Source organism: Oncorhynchus mykiss, chromosome 9, assembly GCF_013265735.2.
Source record: "Oncorhynchus mykiss isolate Arlee chromosome 9, USDA_OmykA_1.1, whole genome shotgun sequence".
Lineage (NCBI taxonomy): Eukaryota > Metazoa > Chordata > Actinopteri > Salmoniformes > Salmonidae > Oncorhynchus > Oncorhynchus mykiss.
The window spans coordinates 61453009-61467015 of NC_048573.1; the positions used below are offsets into that span (position 1 = coordinate 61453009).

A 14007-nucleotide genomic window follows, 5' to 3' on the forward strand; every position below is an offset into this window, starting at 1 on the left:
TCACGAATCCATAATCATAATAACAATAATACTATTGTTAACTTCTCCAAGTACTGTACTGCTACTGTACGTCTGAGCCGCAGAGAAACATGTAGGATACTGTATGTAACAGTGTAACACAGACTTTAGAGTGGAACAAACTATTCTCTGAACAAACACATCTCAATGCTCTTTTTCAAAACTACCTCTCGCCACTTCTAGCATCCCCAACACCACGCCGGCACTGTACTGGAATAGAGAACCAGAAGTCCAACACTTACTCTATGAAGTAAACCATGCCTGTCTCTGTGTAGGCCATCTCCCAGGTCTTGGGCAGCGGTTCCTGGCTCTCGTCACGTGGTAAGGTGCTCCAGGTCCGGAAGTCCACAGCCCCACTACTGGACTGGTTGTAGCTGGGTACAGCCTTCCTCCACTCCTGTTCAGCCTTGTCCTTGTGTTCTGTGGCCATATCACAGGAGGGAGAGAAAGACAAGGGGAAGGAGAAGGGTGGTGAGCGTGTGGAGGCTGCATGGTGAGCATGTGGAGGCTGCATGGTGAGAGTGTGGAGGCTGGGTGGTGAGAGTGTGGAGGCTGGGTGGTGAGAGTGTGGAGGCTGGGTGGTGAGGGTGTGGAGGCTGGATGGTGAGAGTGTGGAGCCTGGGTGGTAGGCTTGTGGAGGCTGGGTGGTGAGCGTGTGGAGGCTGGGTGGTGAGCGTGTGGAGGCTGGGTGGTGAGCGTGTGGAGGCTGGGTGGTGGGCGTGTGGAGGCTGGGTAGTGGGAGTGGAGGCTAGGTGGTGGGTGTGTGGAGGCTGGGTGGTGAGCGTGAGGAGGCTGGGTGGTGAGCGTGAGGAGGCTGGGTGGTGAGCGCGTGGAAGCTGGGTGGTGGGCGTGTGGAGGCTGGGTAGTGAGCGTGTGGAGGCTGGGCGGTGAGCCCTGTGAGCTCCATGCATCTCTCTCTGCGGCTTCTCTGGACAGACTGACTGTAGGCTTTAGACTGTTACACACAGCAAAGAACAGGAGAGGGAGAGAGAGGGGACTAGAGAAAGGGAGAGGACAGAGAGAGAGAGAAAGAGACAGAAGTGCAGCAAGTGTGCCACAGGATTTGCATGTCAGCAGTGATGTTCTGTAGAGCGAGAGGCTCAACGGCAACAAGGGCAGAGCTGACCAACACCACACTTCAGCCTTACCCAGCCCCTATTAGCATCACTAAACCTTGCCCTGTGAGAGAGTGTGTGTGTGTGGGTGTGTGTGTGTGTTTTGTGTGCGTGCATGTGCTCTTATCTGCAGGTTTGGATTTGCATGCCTCTGACCTAGCTCATTACTGTATTCAGAGTTGACTTCTGATCTGAAGGGAGAAAGAAAACTACCCATAAAAGAGGACGAGCTGTCAGAAGGAGAGTAAAGTGCATGACATGAAAGTTAAGTGATTTTCTTTACATAGGGTACTCATTCAATGGTTTTTCTTGATTTTCACTATTTTATACATTGTAGAATAATAATGAATAATAATGAATAATGAAGACATCATGTGGACACCCTTCAAATTAGTGGATTTGGCTATTTCAGTCACACCCGTTGCTGACAGGTGTATAAAATTGAGCACACAGCCATGCAATCTCCATAGACAAACATTGGCAGTAGAGTGGCCTTACTGAAGAGCTAAGTAACTTTCAACGTGGCACCGTCATATGACTTTTCCAATCAGTCAGTTCGTCAAATTTCTGAAGGTGCTGTTACTGTGAAGTCGAAACGTCTAGGAGCAACAACGGCTCAGTTGTGAAGTGGTAGGCCATAAAAGCTCACAGAACGGGACTGCGGAGTGCGTAAAAACCGTCTGTGCTCGGTTGCAACACTCATGTCAGCACAATAACTGTTCGTCGGGAGCTTCATGAAATGGGTTTCCATGGCTGAGCAGCCGTACACAAGCCTAAGATCACCATGTGCAATGCCAATCGTCAGCTGGAGGAGTGTAAAGCTCGCCACCATTGGACTCTGAAGCAGTGGAAATGCGATGAACCACGCATCATCATCTCGCAGTCCGACAAACAAATCTGGGTTTGGCGGATGTCAGGAGAACACTACCTGCCCCAATGCATAGTGCCAACTGTAAAGTTTGGTGGAGGAGTACTGGTCTGGGGCTACTTTTCATAGTTTGGGCTAGGCCCCTTAGTTCCAGAGAAGGGAAATCTTAACGCTATAGCATACAATAAATAAATAAACGATTATGTGCTTCCAACTTTGTGGCAGCAGTTTGGGGAAGGCCCTTTCCTGTTTCAGCATGACAATGCCCCGTGCCCAAACCTAGGTCCATACAGAAATGGTTTGTTGATTTCGGTGTGGAAGAACTTGACTGGCCTGCACAGAGCCCTGACCTCAACCCCATCAAACACCTTTGGGAAGAATTGGAACGCCGAATAATGCTCTTTTGGCTGAATGGAAGCAAGTCCCTGCAACAATGCTCAAACATCTAGTGGAAAGTCTTCCCAGAAGAGTGGAGGCTGATATAACAGCAAAGAGAGGACCAACTCCATATTAATGCCCATGATTTTGAAATAAGATGTTTGACGAGCAGATGTCCACATACTTTTGGTCATGTAGTGTATAATAGTATTGTTTGATGCATGTACAATACACCTGAATTTATGTGATCCTCCCTGCTACTTTGCAAACCCATTGAGAAAAGCATAAATTCAGTCAGGAGACTCACCAGGGACAGCTATATGTGATGTGGGTATGATGCACTACATAGGTAAAAGTAGAACTGAGGGTGTCTCGTCAAGAACAAAATAAATCATTTGGAGGAAAAACGTGAATCGAGTGTTCTCTTCATCCAACCCATGCACCCATTGTTGTGTGTGCCAAAGGCTATAGTGATAGAGATGGTGTGCAGTGGAACAGCTCAGGTCTAAACGCCTTGCTAGTGTGGCTCTCTGTTTGCACAATGGACAATTAGACAATGGCCTGTCTAACTGTTCCTAGACCTGTGCTTCAGTCTCTTTTCCTATATTGGTAGAGCATGGCGCTTGGAAAGCCCGGGCCATGGGTTCAATTCCATCTGGTGTCACCCATATGAAAGATGTATGTATGCATGACTGTAAGGCGCATTGGATCATAGTGTCAGCTAAATGGCATATTTTAATTGGTATTATTGAGGAGTCAGAGTAAGAGCGCTGATATAGGATCAGTTTGTCTTTTAGGTCATAATGAATAAGACTTTATGGACAGCGGGAACCTGATCCTAGATCAGCATACCTCCACTGAGACACTTTATGACTCTCTTACTGTTCTTAGAAGTGTGTTTAGCAGCCCAGCCCTCAGGGCCTGCCCAAGGCCCCTCTGATATGCACAACTGCCTGATCACAACTGAGACATTCAATCAGGCAGAGAAAGTACAACCCAGGTGCCCAGCTGCAGGCAGGACCCTGGAATGGGTACAGGGTACAGTCATGGGCATGGGCTTAGGTCCATGGGACTAGACAGACTCACCATCTGAAGGACGGGAGGGCTACATTGTCCTCTCTGTCATTGGCACCATGCGGACTCAGAACGGGGGAATGCCCTTTGGACGGAGCCAGAGAGAACCACAGACCAAACAGGGGACAGTTGTGCTGTGGGAACAGAGAGGAGCAGGGGCCAGCTGGAAGCACCCCAAGCCCAGAGGAGAGGCACTCTACAGGGGAAGCCTGGAGGGCAAATGGGACAAGACCAGACGCTGCTCCAGGGATGGCGGGATGGGTCCCAATGTACCCAATCACTCTCTGTCTATCATATCGTCTACAGTATGTCCCCCATCTGATGTGCATAGCCTCCTCCATGGTACCACACTGGTCTCATCAATGGTCGCTGTATACACCACGGGGAATGTTTTGGCCATGTTTGGAATCCATTATCTGGATAAGACTCCTTTCCTATATGCCCAGTTGGATGCTGCCTTTTCTCTACGAGCTGTGGCACTTGTGGTTTTTGTTTTTGTTTACAGTTCATGTGAGGATAATATCTCCAAGGGAAATAAAACAAGAACAAACTATATCCCTTTAACCAGGGATTTCTACATTATTGATCCAGCTAGATGGAGAACGACTTGACTTTGTAGAGTTTGTATTTAGAAGAGACCTTCTGTAAGGGACAGATGGATAATCCTGGGATGTCCCATTTGGGGGAAAGAGAGAATGAGTGTGATGGAGGGTGGAGGGAATGAGTGTGATGGAGGGTGGAGGAAATGAGGGTGATGGTGGGTGGAGGGAATGAGGGTGATGGTGGGTGGAGGGAATGAGGGTGATGGTGGGTGGAGGGGATGAGGGTGATGGTGGGTGGAGGGGATGAGGGTGGAGGGAATGAAGGAGATGGAGGGTGGAGGTAATGCGGGTGATGGAGGGTGGAGGGAATGAGGGTGGAGGGAATGAGGGTGATGGTGGGTGGAGGAAATTAGGGGGGAGGGAATGAGGGTGATGGAGGGTGGGGGGAATGAGGGTGATGGTGGGTGGAGGAAATGAGGGTGATGGTGGGTGGAGGGGATGAGGGTGGAGGGAATGAAGGAGATGGAGGGTGGAGGTAATGCGGGTGATGGAGGGTGGAGGGAATGAGGGTGGAGGGAATGAGGGTGATGGTGGGTGGAGGAAATGAGGGGGGAGGGAATGAGGGTGATGGAGGGTGGGGGGAATGAGGGTGATGGTGGGTGGAGAAAATGAGGGTGATGGTAGGTGGAGGGAATGAGGGTGATGGAGGGTGAAGGGAATTAGGGTGATGGAGGGTGAAGGGAATGAGGGTGATGGTAGGTGGAGGGGATGAGGGTGATGGTGGGTGGAGGGTGATGGTAGGTGTAGGGAATGAGGGTGATGGAGGGTGAAGGGAATGAGGGTGATGGTGGGTGGAGGGAATGAGGGTGATGGGAATGAGGGTGATGGTGGGTGGAGGGAATGAGGGTGATGAGGGGTGGAGGGAATGAGGGTGATGGTGGGTGGAGGGGATGAGGGTGATGGTGGGTGGAGAGGATGAGGGTGGAGGGAATGAAGGAGATGGTGGGTGGAGGTAATGCGGGTGATGGAGGGAATGAGGGTGGAGGGAATGAGGGTGATGGTGGGTGGAGGAAATTAGGGGGGAGGGAATGAGGGTGATGGAGGGTGGGGGGAATGAGAGTGATGGTGGGTGGAGGAAATGAGGGTGATGGTGGGTGGAGGGGATGAGGGTGATGGTAGGTGGAGGGAATGAGGGTGATGGAGGGTGAAGGGAATGAGGGTGATGGTGGGTGAAGGGAATGAGGGTGATGGGTGGAGGGAATGAGGGTGATGGTGGGTGGAAGGAATGAGGGTGATGGTGGGTGGAGGGAATGAGGGTGATGGGTGGAGGGAATGAGGGTGATGATGGGTGGAGGGAATGAGGGTGATGGGTGAGGGGATGAGGGTGATGGTGGGTGGAGGGAATGAGGGTGATGGGTGGAGGGAATGAGGGTGATGATGGGTGGAGGGAATGAGGGTGATGGTGGGTGGAGGGAATGAGGGAATGAGGGTGATGGGTGGGTGGAGGGAATGAGGGTGATGGTGGGTGGAGGGAATGAGGGTGATGGTGGGTGGAGGGAATGAAGGTGATGGAGGGTGAAGGGAATGAGGGTGATGGTGGGTGGAGGCAATGAGGGTGATGGGTGGAGGGAATGAGGGTGATGGTGGGTGGAAGGAATGAGGGTGATGGTGGGTGGAGGGAATGAGGGTGATGGGTGGAGGGAATGAGGGTGATGGTGGGTGGAGGGAGGGAATGAGGGTGATGGGTGGAGGGAATGAGGGTGATGGTGGGTGGGGGGAATGAGGGTGATGGGTGGAGGGAATGAGGGTGATGATGGGTGGAGGGAATGAGGGTGATGGTGGGTGGAGGGAATGAGGGAATGAGGGTGATGGGTGGGTGGAGGGAATGAGGGTGATGGTGGGTGGAGGGAATGAGGGAATGAGGGTGATGGTGGGTGGGGGGAATGAGGGTGATGGGTGGAGGGAATGAGGGTGATGATGGGTGGAGGGAATGAGGGTGATGGTGGGTGGAGGGAATGAGGGAATGAGGGTGATGGGTGGGTGGAGGGAATGAGGGTGATGGTGGGTGGAGGGAATGAGGGAATGAGGGTGATGGGTGGGTGGAGGGAATGAGGGTGATGGTGGGTGGAGGGAATGAGGGAATGAGGGTGATGGGTGGGTGGAGGGAATGAGGGTGATGGTGGGTGGAGGGAATGAGGGTGATGGTGGGTGGAGGGAATGAAGGTGATGGTGGGTGGAGGGAATGAGGGTGATGGTAGGTGGAGGAGATGAGGGTGATGGTGGGTGGAGGGGATGAGGGTGATGGTGGGTGGAGGGAATGAGGGTGATGGAGGGTGAAGGGAATGAGGGTGATGGAGGGTGAAGGGAATGAGGGTGATGGAGGGTGAAGGGAATGAGGGTGATGGTGGGTGGAGGGAATGAGGGTGATGGGTGGAGGGAATGAGGGTGATGGTGGGTGGAGGGAATGAGGGTGATGGGTGGAGGGAATGAGGGTGATGATGGGTGGAGGGAATGAGGGTGATGGGTGGAGGGGATGAGGGTGATGGTGGGTGGAGGGAGGGAATGAGGGTGGAGGGAGGGAATGAGGGTGATGGGTGGAGGGAATGAGGGTGATGGTGGGTGGGGGGAATGAGGGTGATGGGTGGAGGGAATGAGGGTGATGGTAGGTGGAGGGGATGAGGGTGATGGTGGGTGGAGGGGATGAGGGTGATGGTGGGTGGAGGGAATGAGGGTGATGGTGGGTGGAGGGAATGAGGGTGATGGGTGGAGGGAATGAGGGTGATGGTGGGTGGAGGGAATGAGGGTGATGGGTGGAGGGAATGAGGGTGATGATGGGTGGAGGGAATGAGGGTGATGGGTGGAGGGGATGAGGGTGATGGTGGGTGGAGGGAGGGAATGAGGGTGATGGTGGGTGGGGGGAATGAGGGTGATGGGTGGAGGGAATGAGGGTGATGATGGGTGGAGGGAATGAGGGTGATGGTGGGTGGAGGGAATGAGGGAATGAGGGTGATGGGTGGGAATGGGGGTGATGGTGGGTGGAGGGAATGAGGGTGATGGTGGGTGGAGGGAATGAAGGTGATGGTGGGTGGAGGGAATGAGGGTGATGATGGGTGGAGGGAATGAGGGTGATGGGTGGAGGGGATGAGGGTGATAGTGGGTAGAGGGAATGAGGGTGATGGGTGGAGGGAATGAGGGTGATGGTGGGTGGAGGGAATGAGGGTGATGGGTGGAGGGAATGAGGGTGATGGTGGGTGGAGGGAATGAGGGTGATGGTGGGTGGAGGGAATGAAGGTGATGGTGGGTGGAGGGAATGAGGGTGATGGTGGGTGGAGGGAATGAGGGTGATGGGTGGAGGGGGTGAGGGTGATGGTGGGTGGAGGGAATGAGGGTGATGGTAAGTGGAGGGAATGAGGGTGATGGGTGGAGGGAATGAGGGTGATAGGTGGAGGGAATGAGGGTTATGGTGGGTGGAGGGAATGAGGGTGATGGTAGGTGGAGGGAATGAGGGTGATGGTAGGTGGGGGGAATGAGGGTGATGGGTGGAGGGAATGAGGGTGATGATGGGTGGAGGGAATGAGGGTGATGGTGGGTGGAGGGAATGAGGGAATGAGGGTGATGGGTGGGAATGAGGGTGATGGTGGGTGGAGGGAATGAGGGTGATGGTGGGTGGGGGGAATGAGGGTGATGGTGGGTGGAGGGAATGAGGGTGATGGTGGGTGGAGGGAATAAGGGTGATGGGTGGAGGGAATGAGGGTGATGGTGAATAGTCTGGGTAGGCATTTGACTAGATGTTCAGGAGTCTTATGGCTTGGGGGTAGAAGATGTTTAGAATTTGGCGCTTCGGTACCGCTTGCCGTGCGGTAGCAGAGAGAATAGTCTATGACTAGGGTGGCTGGATTCTTTGACAATTTTCAGGGCCTTCCTCTGACACTGCATGGTGGGTGGAGGGAATGAGGGTGATGGTGGGTGGAGGGAATGAGGGTGATGGGTGGAGGGAATGAGGGTGATGGTGGAGGGAATGAGGGTGATGGGTGGAGGGAATGAGGGTGATGATGGGTGGAGGGAATGAGGGTGATGGGTGGAGGGGATGAGGGTGATGGTGGGTGGAGGGAGGGAATGAGGGTGATGGTGGGTGGGGGGAATGAGGGTGATGGGTGGAGGGAATGAGGGTGATGATGGGTGGAGGGAATGAGGGTGATGGTGGGTGGAGGGAATGAGGGAATGAGGGTGATGGGTGGGAATGAGGGTGATGGTGGGTGGAGGGAATGAGGGTGATGGTGGGTGGAGGGAATGAAGGTGATGGTGGGTGGAGGGAATGAGGGTGATGGGTGGAGGGAATGAGGGTGATGGGTGGAGGGGATGAGGGTGATAGTGGGTGGAGGGAATGAGGGTGATGGGTGGAGGGAATGAGGGTGATGGTGGGTGGAGGGAATGAGGGTGATGGGTGGGGGGAATGAGGGTGATGGGTGGAGGGAATGAGGGTGATGATGGGTGGAGGGAATGAGGGTGATGGTGGGTGGAGGGAATGAGGGAATGAGGGTGATGGGTGGGAATGAGGGTGATGGTGGGTGGAGGGAATGAGGGTGATGGTGGGTGGAGGGAATGAAGGTGATGGTGGGTGGAGGGAATGAGGGTGATGGGTGGAGGGAATGAGGGTGATAGGTGGAGGGAATGAGGGTTATGGTGGGTGGAGGGAATGAGGGTGATGGTAGGTGGAGGGAATGAGGGTGATGGTAGGTGGGGGGAATGAGGGTGATGGGTGGAGGGAATGAGGGTGATGATGGGTGGAGGGAATGAGGGTGATGGTGGGTGGAGGGAATGAGGGAATGAGGGTGATGGGTGGGAATGAGGGTGATGGTGGGTGGAGGGAATGAGGGTGATGGTGGGTGGGGGGAATGAGGGTGATGGTGGGTGGAGGGAATGAGGGTGATGGTGGGTGGAGGGAATAAGGGTGATGGGTGGAGGGAATGAGGGTGATGGTGAATAGTCTGGGTAGGCATTTGACTAGATGTTCAGGAGTCTTATGGCTTGGGGGTAGAAGATGTTTAGAATTTGGCGCTTCGGTACCGCTTGCCGTGCGGTAGCAGAGAGAATAGTCTATGACTAGGGTGGCTGGATTCTTTGACAATTTTCAGGGCCTTCCTCTGACACTGCATGGTACAGAGGTCCTGGATGGCAGGAAGCTAGGCCCCAGTGATGTACTGGGCCGTTCGCACTACCCTCTGTAGTGCCTTGCGGTCGGAGGCCGAGCAGTTGCCATACCAGTCAGGATGCTCTTGATGGTTCAGCTGTAGAACCTTTTGAGGATCTGAGGAAATGTTTCAGTCTCCGGAGGGGGAATAGGTTTTGCCGTGCCCGCTTCACGACAGTCATGCTGTGCTTGGACCATGTTAGTTGGTTGGTGATGTGGACACCAAGGAACTTGAAGCTCTCACCCTGCTCCACCGCAGCCCCGTCGATGAGAATGGGGACGTGCTCGGTCTTCTTTTTCCTGTAGTCCACAATCATATCCTTTGTCTTGATCACGTTGAGGGAGAGGTTGTTGTCCTGGTACTGTCTCGTTGTTGTCGGTGATCAGGCCTACTACCACTGTTGTGTCATCTGCTAATGATGGTGTTGGAGTCGTGCCTGGCCGTGCAGTCATGAGTGAACACACACCCCTGAGGAGCCTCTGTGTTGAGGATCAGCGTGGCGGATATGTTGTTACCTACCCTTACCACCTGGGGGCGGCCCGTCAGGAAGTCCAGGATCCAGTTGCAGAGGGAGGTGTTTAGCCCCAGAGTCCTTAGGTTATTGATAAGCTTTGAGGACACTACGTTGTTGAAAGCTGAGCTGTAGTCAATGAATAGCATTCTCACATAGGTGTTCCTTCTGTCCAGGTGGGAAAGGGCAGTGTGGAGTGCAATAGAGACTGCATCATCTGTGGATCTGTTGGGGTAGTATGCAAATTGGAGTGGTTCTATGGTTTCTGGGATGATGGTGTTGATGTGAGCCATGACCAGCCTTTCAAAGCCCTTCATGGCTACAGATGTGAGTGCTACAGGTCGGTAGTCATTTAGGCATGTTACCTTAGTGTTCTTGGGCACAGGCACTATGGTGGTCTGCTTAAAACATGTTGGTATGACAGACTTGGACTGGGAGAGGTTGAAAATGTCAGTGAAGACACTTGCTAGTTGGTCAGCGCATGCTCACAGTACATGTCCTGGTAATCCATCTGGCCCTGCGGCCTTGTGAATGTTTAAAGGTCTTAAGACCTGTCTAAAGGTCTAAAGGTCTTACTCACATCGGATGCGGAGAGCGTGATCACACAGTCATCCGGTACAGCTGGTGCTCTCATGCATGTTTCAGTGTTATTTGCCTCAAAGTGAGCATAGAAGTAGTTTAGCTCGTCCGGTAGGCTCATGTCACTGGGCAGCTCTTGGCTGTGCTTCCCTTTGTAGTCTGTAATGGTTTGCAGACCCCACCACATCCGACGAACGTCAGAGCCGGTGTAGTACGACTCGATCTTAGTCCTGTATTGATGCTTTGCCTATTTGATGGTTCGTCTGAGGGCATAGCGGGATTTCTTATAAGCTTCCGGGTTAGAGTCCCGCTCCTTGAAAGCGGCAGCTCTAGCCTTTAGCTCAGTGCGGATGCTGCCTATAATCCATGGTTTCAGGTTGGGGAATGTATGTGTGATCACTGTGGGGACGACGTCATCGATGCATTTATTGATGAAGCCAATGACTGAGGTGGTGTACTCCTCAATGCCATTGGAGGAACCCGGAACATATTCCAGTCTGTGATAGCAAAACAGTCCTGTAGTTTAGCATCTGCTTCATCTGACCACTTTTTTTTTTTTATCTAGTCACTGGTGCTTCCTGCTTGCTTGTAAGCAGGAATCAGCAGGATATACTTATGGTCAGATTTGCCAAATGGAGCGTGAGGGAGATCTTTGTATGCATCTCTGTGTGTGGAGTATAGGTGGTCCAGAGTTATTTTCCCTCTGGTTGCACATTTAACATGTTGATAGAAATTAGGTAATTGGTCTTGGCCATGGTGGAGAGTTTGGAATCTGATTGATTGCTTCTTTGGACAGGTGTCTTTTATACAGGTAACAAACTGAGATTAGGAGCACTCCCTTTAAGAGTGTGCTCCTAATCTCAGCTCGTTACCTGTATAAAAGACACATGGGAGCCAGAAATCTTTCTGATTGAGATGGGGTCAAAAACGTATTTCCCTCATGCAAATCAATTTATAACATTTTTGACATGCGTCTTTCTGGATTTTCTTTGTTGTTATTCTGTCTCTCATTGTTCAAATCAACCTACCATTAAAATTATAGACTGATCATTTCTTTGTCAGTGGGCAAACGTACAAAATCAGCAGGAGATAAAATACTTTTTTCCCTCACTGTATGTACATGTAGGTATGGTTAAAGTGACTATGCATATATGAAGAACAGAGAGCAGCAGAAGCGTAAAAACGCAGATAAACGAAGAAAAAACACAATCGGTTAAGGGCACGTAAAACGTCTGCCTTCTGCTCCGGCGCCATTTTAACTGCCAACAATATCAATGTTGTTGATGATCAGTTTGAGGCAGTTTGTGGGAGAGAGAGGAAGGGAACATGTTGCAGGACAACATGGACAGGACATCTTACCTGTGAGTCCGTTGACCAGGGGAGACCTCTCTCTCTCCTCCTCGTCCTCCTCCTCGGGGGCTGCACTGTCCTTCCTGTCCATTTTGCTGACAGAGGTGGTGCGTTTCCTCTGGACCTCTGTATCAAACTCCTCATCAAACAGCACCTGATCTACCAGGTCAGGCTGCACCGGGCTGGGCTCCGCTGGGGGCTTGGGTGTCCCGTAGTAGTTCCCTGGTAGAGAACACACACAGCCGTGTCAATAGAAACAGTCAGTAACCTGATAGAGAACACACACAGCCGTGTCAAAAGAAACAGTCAGTAACCTGGTAGAGAACACACACACCAGTGTCAATAGAAACAGTCAGTAACCTGGTAGAGAACACACACGCCAGTGTCAATAGAAACAGTCGGTAACCTGGTAGAGAACACTCACAGCTGTGTCAATAGAAACAGTCAGTAGTAGTAACCTGGTAGAGAACACACACAGCCGTGTCAATAGAAACAGTCAGTAACCTGGTAGAGAACACACACAGCCATATCAATAGAAACAGTCAGTAACCTGGTAGAGAACACACACAGCCGTGTCAATAGAAACAGTCAGTAACCTGGTAGAGAACACACACAGCCGTGTCAATAGAAACAGTCAGTAACCTGGTAGAGAACACACACAGCCGTGTCAATAGAAACAGTCAGTAACCTGGTAGAGAACACACACAGCCGTGTCAATAGAAACAGTCAGTAACCTGGTAGAGAACACACACAGCCATATCAATAGAAACAGTCAGTAACCTGGTAGAGAACACACACAACCGTGTCAATAGAAACAGTCAGTAACCTGGTAGAGAACACACACAGCCGTGTCAATAGAAACAGTCAGTAACCTGGTAGAGAACACACACAACCGTGTCAATAGAAACAGTCAGTAACCTGGTAGAGAACACACACAGCCGTGTCAATAGAAACAGTCAGTAACCTGGTAGAGACGATGATACTTTATTAATCCCCAGGGGAAAGTTAGGTTGTGGAGACAACGACAACTGTCTGATTACAATGAAGACAGTACAGGTCATACATATTTTTACTATTTTCTAACACATATGGAATCATGTAGTAACCAAACATGTGTTCAACAAATCAAAATATATTTTATATTTGAGATTCTTCAAATAGTCACCCTTTGCCTTGATGACAGCTTTGCACACTCTTGGCATTCTCTCAACCAGCTTCATGAGATAGTCACCTGGGATGCATTTCAATTAACAGGTGTGTCTTGTTAAAAGTTAATTTGTGGAATTTCTTTCCTTCTTTACGCATTTGAGCCAATCAGTTGTGTTGTGAAGAGGTACAGTAAACAGAAGATAGCCCTATTTGGTAAAATACCAACATTTCAAGAACTTTTAAAGTTTTTTCAAGTGCAGTCCAAAAACTATCAAGCGCTATGAGACTGCATAAATCAGGCCTTCGTGGTTGAATTGCTGCAAAGAAACCACTACTAAAGGACACCAATAATAAGAAGAGACTTGCCTGGGCCAAGAAACACGAGCAATGGACATTAGACCGGTGGAAATCTGTTCTTTGGTCTGGAGTCCAAATTGGAGATTTTTGGTTCCAACCGCCGTGTCTTTGTGAGACGCTGAGTAGGTGGATGGATGATCTCCGCATGTGTAGTTCCCACCATGAAGCATGGAGGAGGAGGTGTGGGGGTGCTTTGCTGGTGACACTGTCAGTGATTTATTTAGAATTCAAGGCACACTTAACCAGCATGGCTACCACAGCATTCTGCAGTGATACGCCATTCCATCTGGTTTGGGCTTAGTGGGACTATCATTTATTTTTCAACAGGACAATGGCCCAACACACCTCCAGGCTGCTGTGTAAGGGCTATTTTACCAAGAAGGAGAGTTATGGAGTGCTGCATCAGATGACCTGGCCTCCACAATCCCCTGACCTCAACTCAATTGAGATGATTAACCGCAGAGGGGAGGAAAAGCAGCCAACAAGTTCTCAGCATATGTGGGAACTCCTTTAAGACTGTTGGAAAAGCATTCCAGGTGCAGCTGGTTGAGAGAATGCCATGAGTGTTGAAAGCTGTCATCAAGGCAAAGGGTGGCTATTTGAAGAATCTCAAATATAAAATATATTTGGATTTGTTTAACACTTTTTTGTCACTACATGAATCCATATGTGTTATTTCATAGTTTTGATAATCTTCACTATTATTCTACAATGTAGAAAATAGCAAAAATAAAGAAAAACAATCGAATGAGTAGGTGTTCTAAAACTTTGGACCAGCAGGTGCAACCACTCACATGCACACACACACGCACAGAGAGAGAGAGAGAGAGAGAAAGGATAGAGATAGCCGGTCAGAAACAGTCGTTCAATGACA

The 14007-nt window shown here is 50.9% G+C and overlaps 1 protein-coding gene across 2 annotated transcripts in view; it reads right to left on the bottom strand.

Moving 5' to 3' along the window:
* Positions 1–14007, bottom strand: part of LOC110531231 (membrane-associated guanylate kinase, WW and PDZ domain-containing protein 3) — a 262300-nt gene that overhangs the window by 53254 nt on the left and 195039 nt on the right. For both annotated transcript variants that reach the window (XM_036988576.1, XM_036988577.1), the window contains exons 4-5: positions 11637–11849; positions 261–438 (exon numbers count right to left, since the gene is read on the bottom strand). In XM_036988576.1, the coding sequence (XP_036844471.1) occupies positions 261–438; positions 11637–11849 (391 nt within the window). The remainder of the gene's footprint in view (positions 1–260; positions 439–11636; positions 11850–14007) is intronic.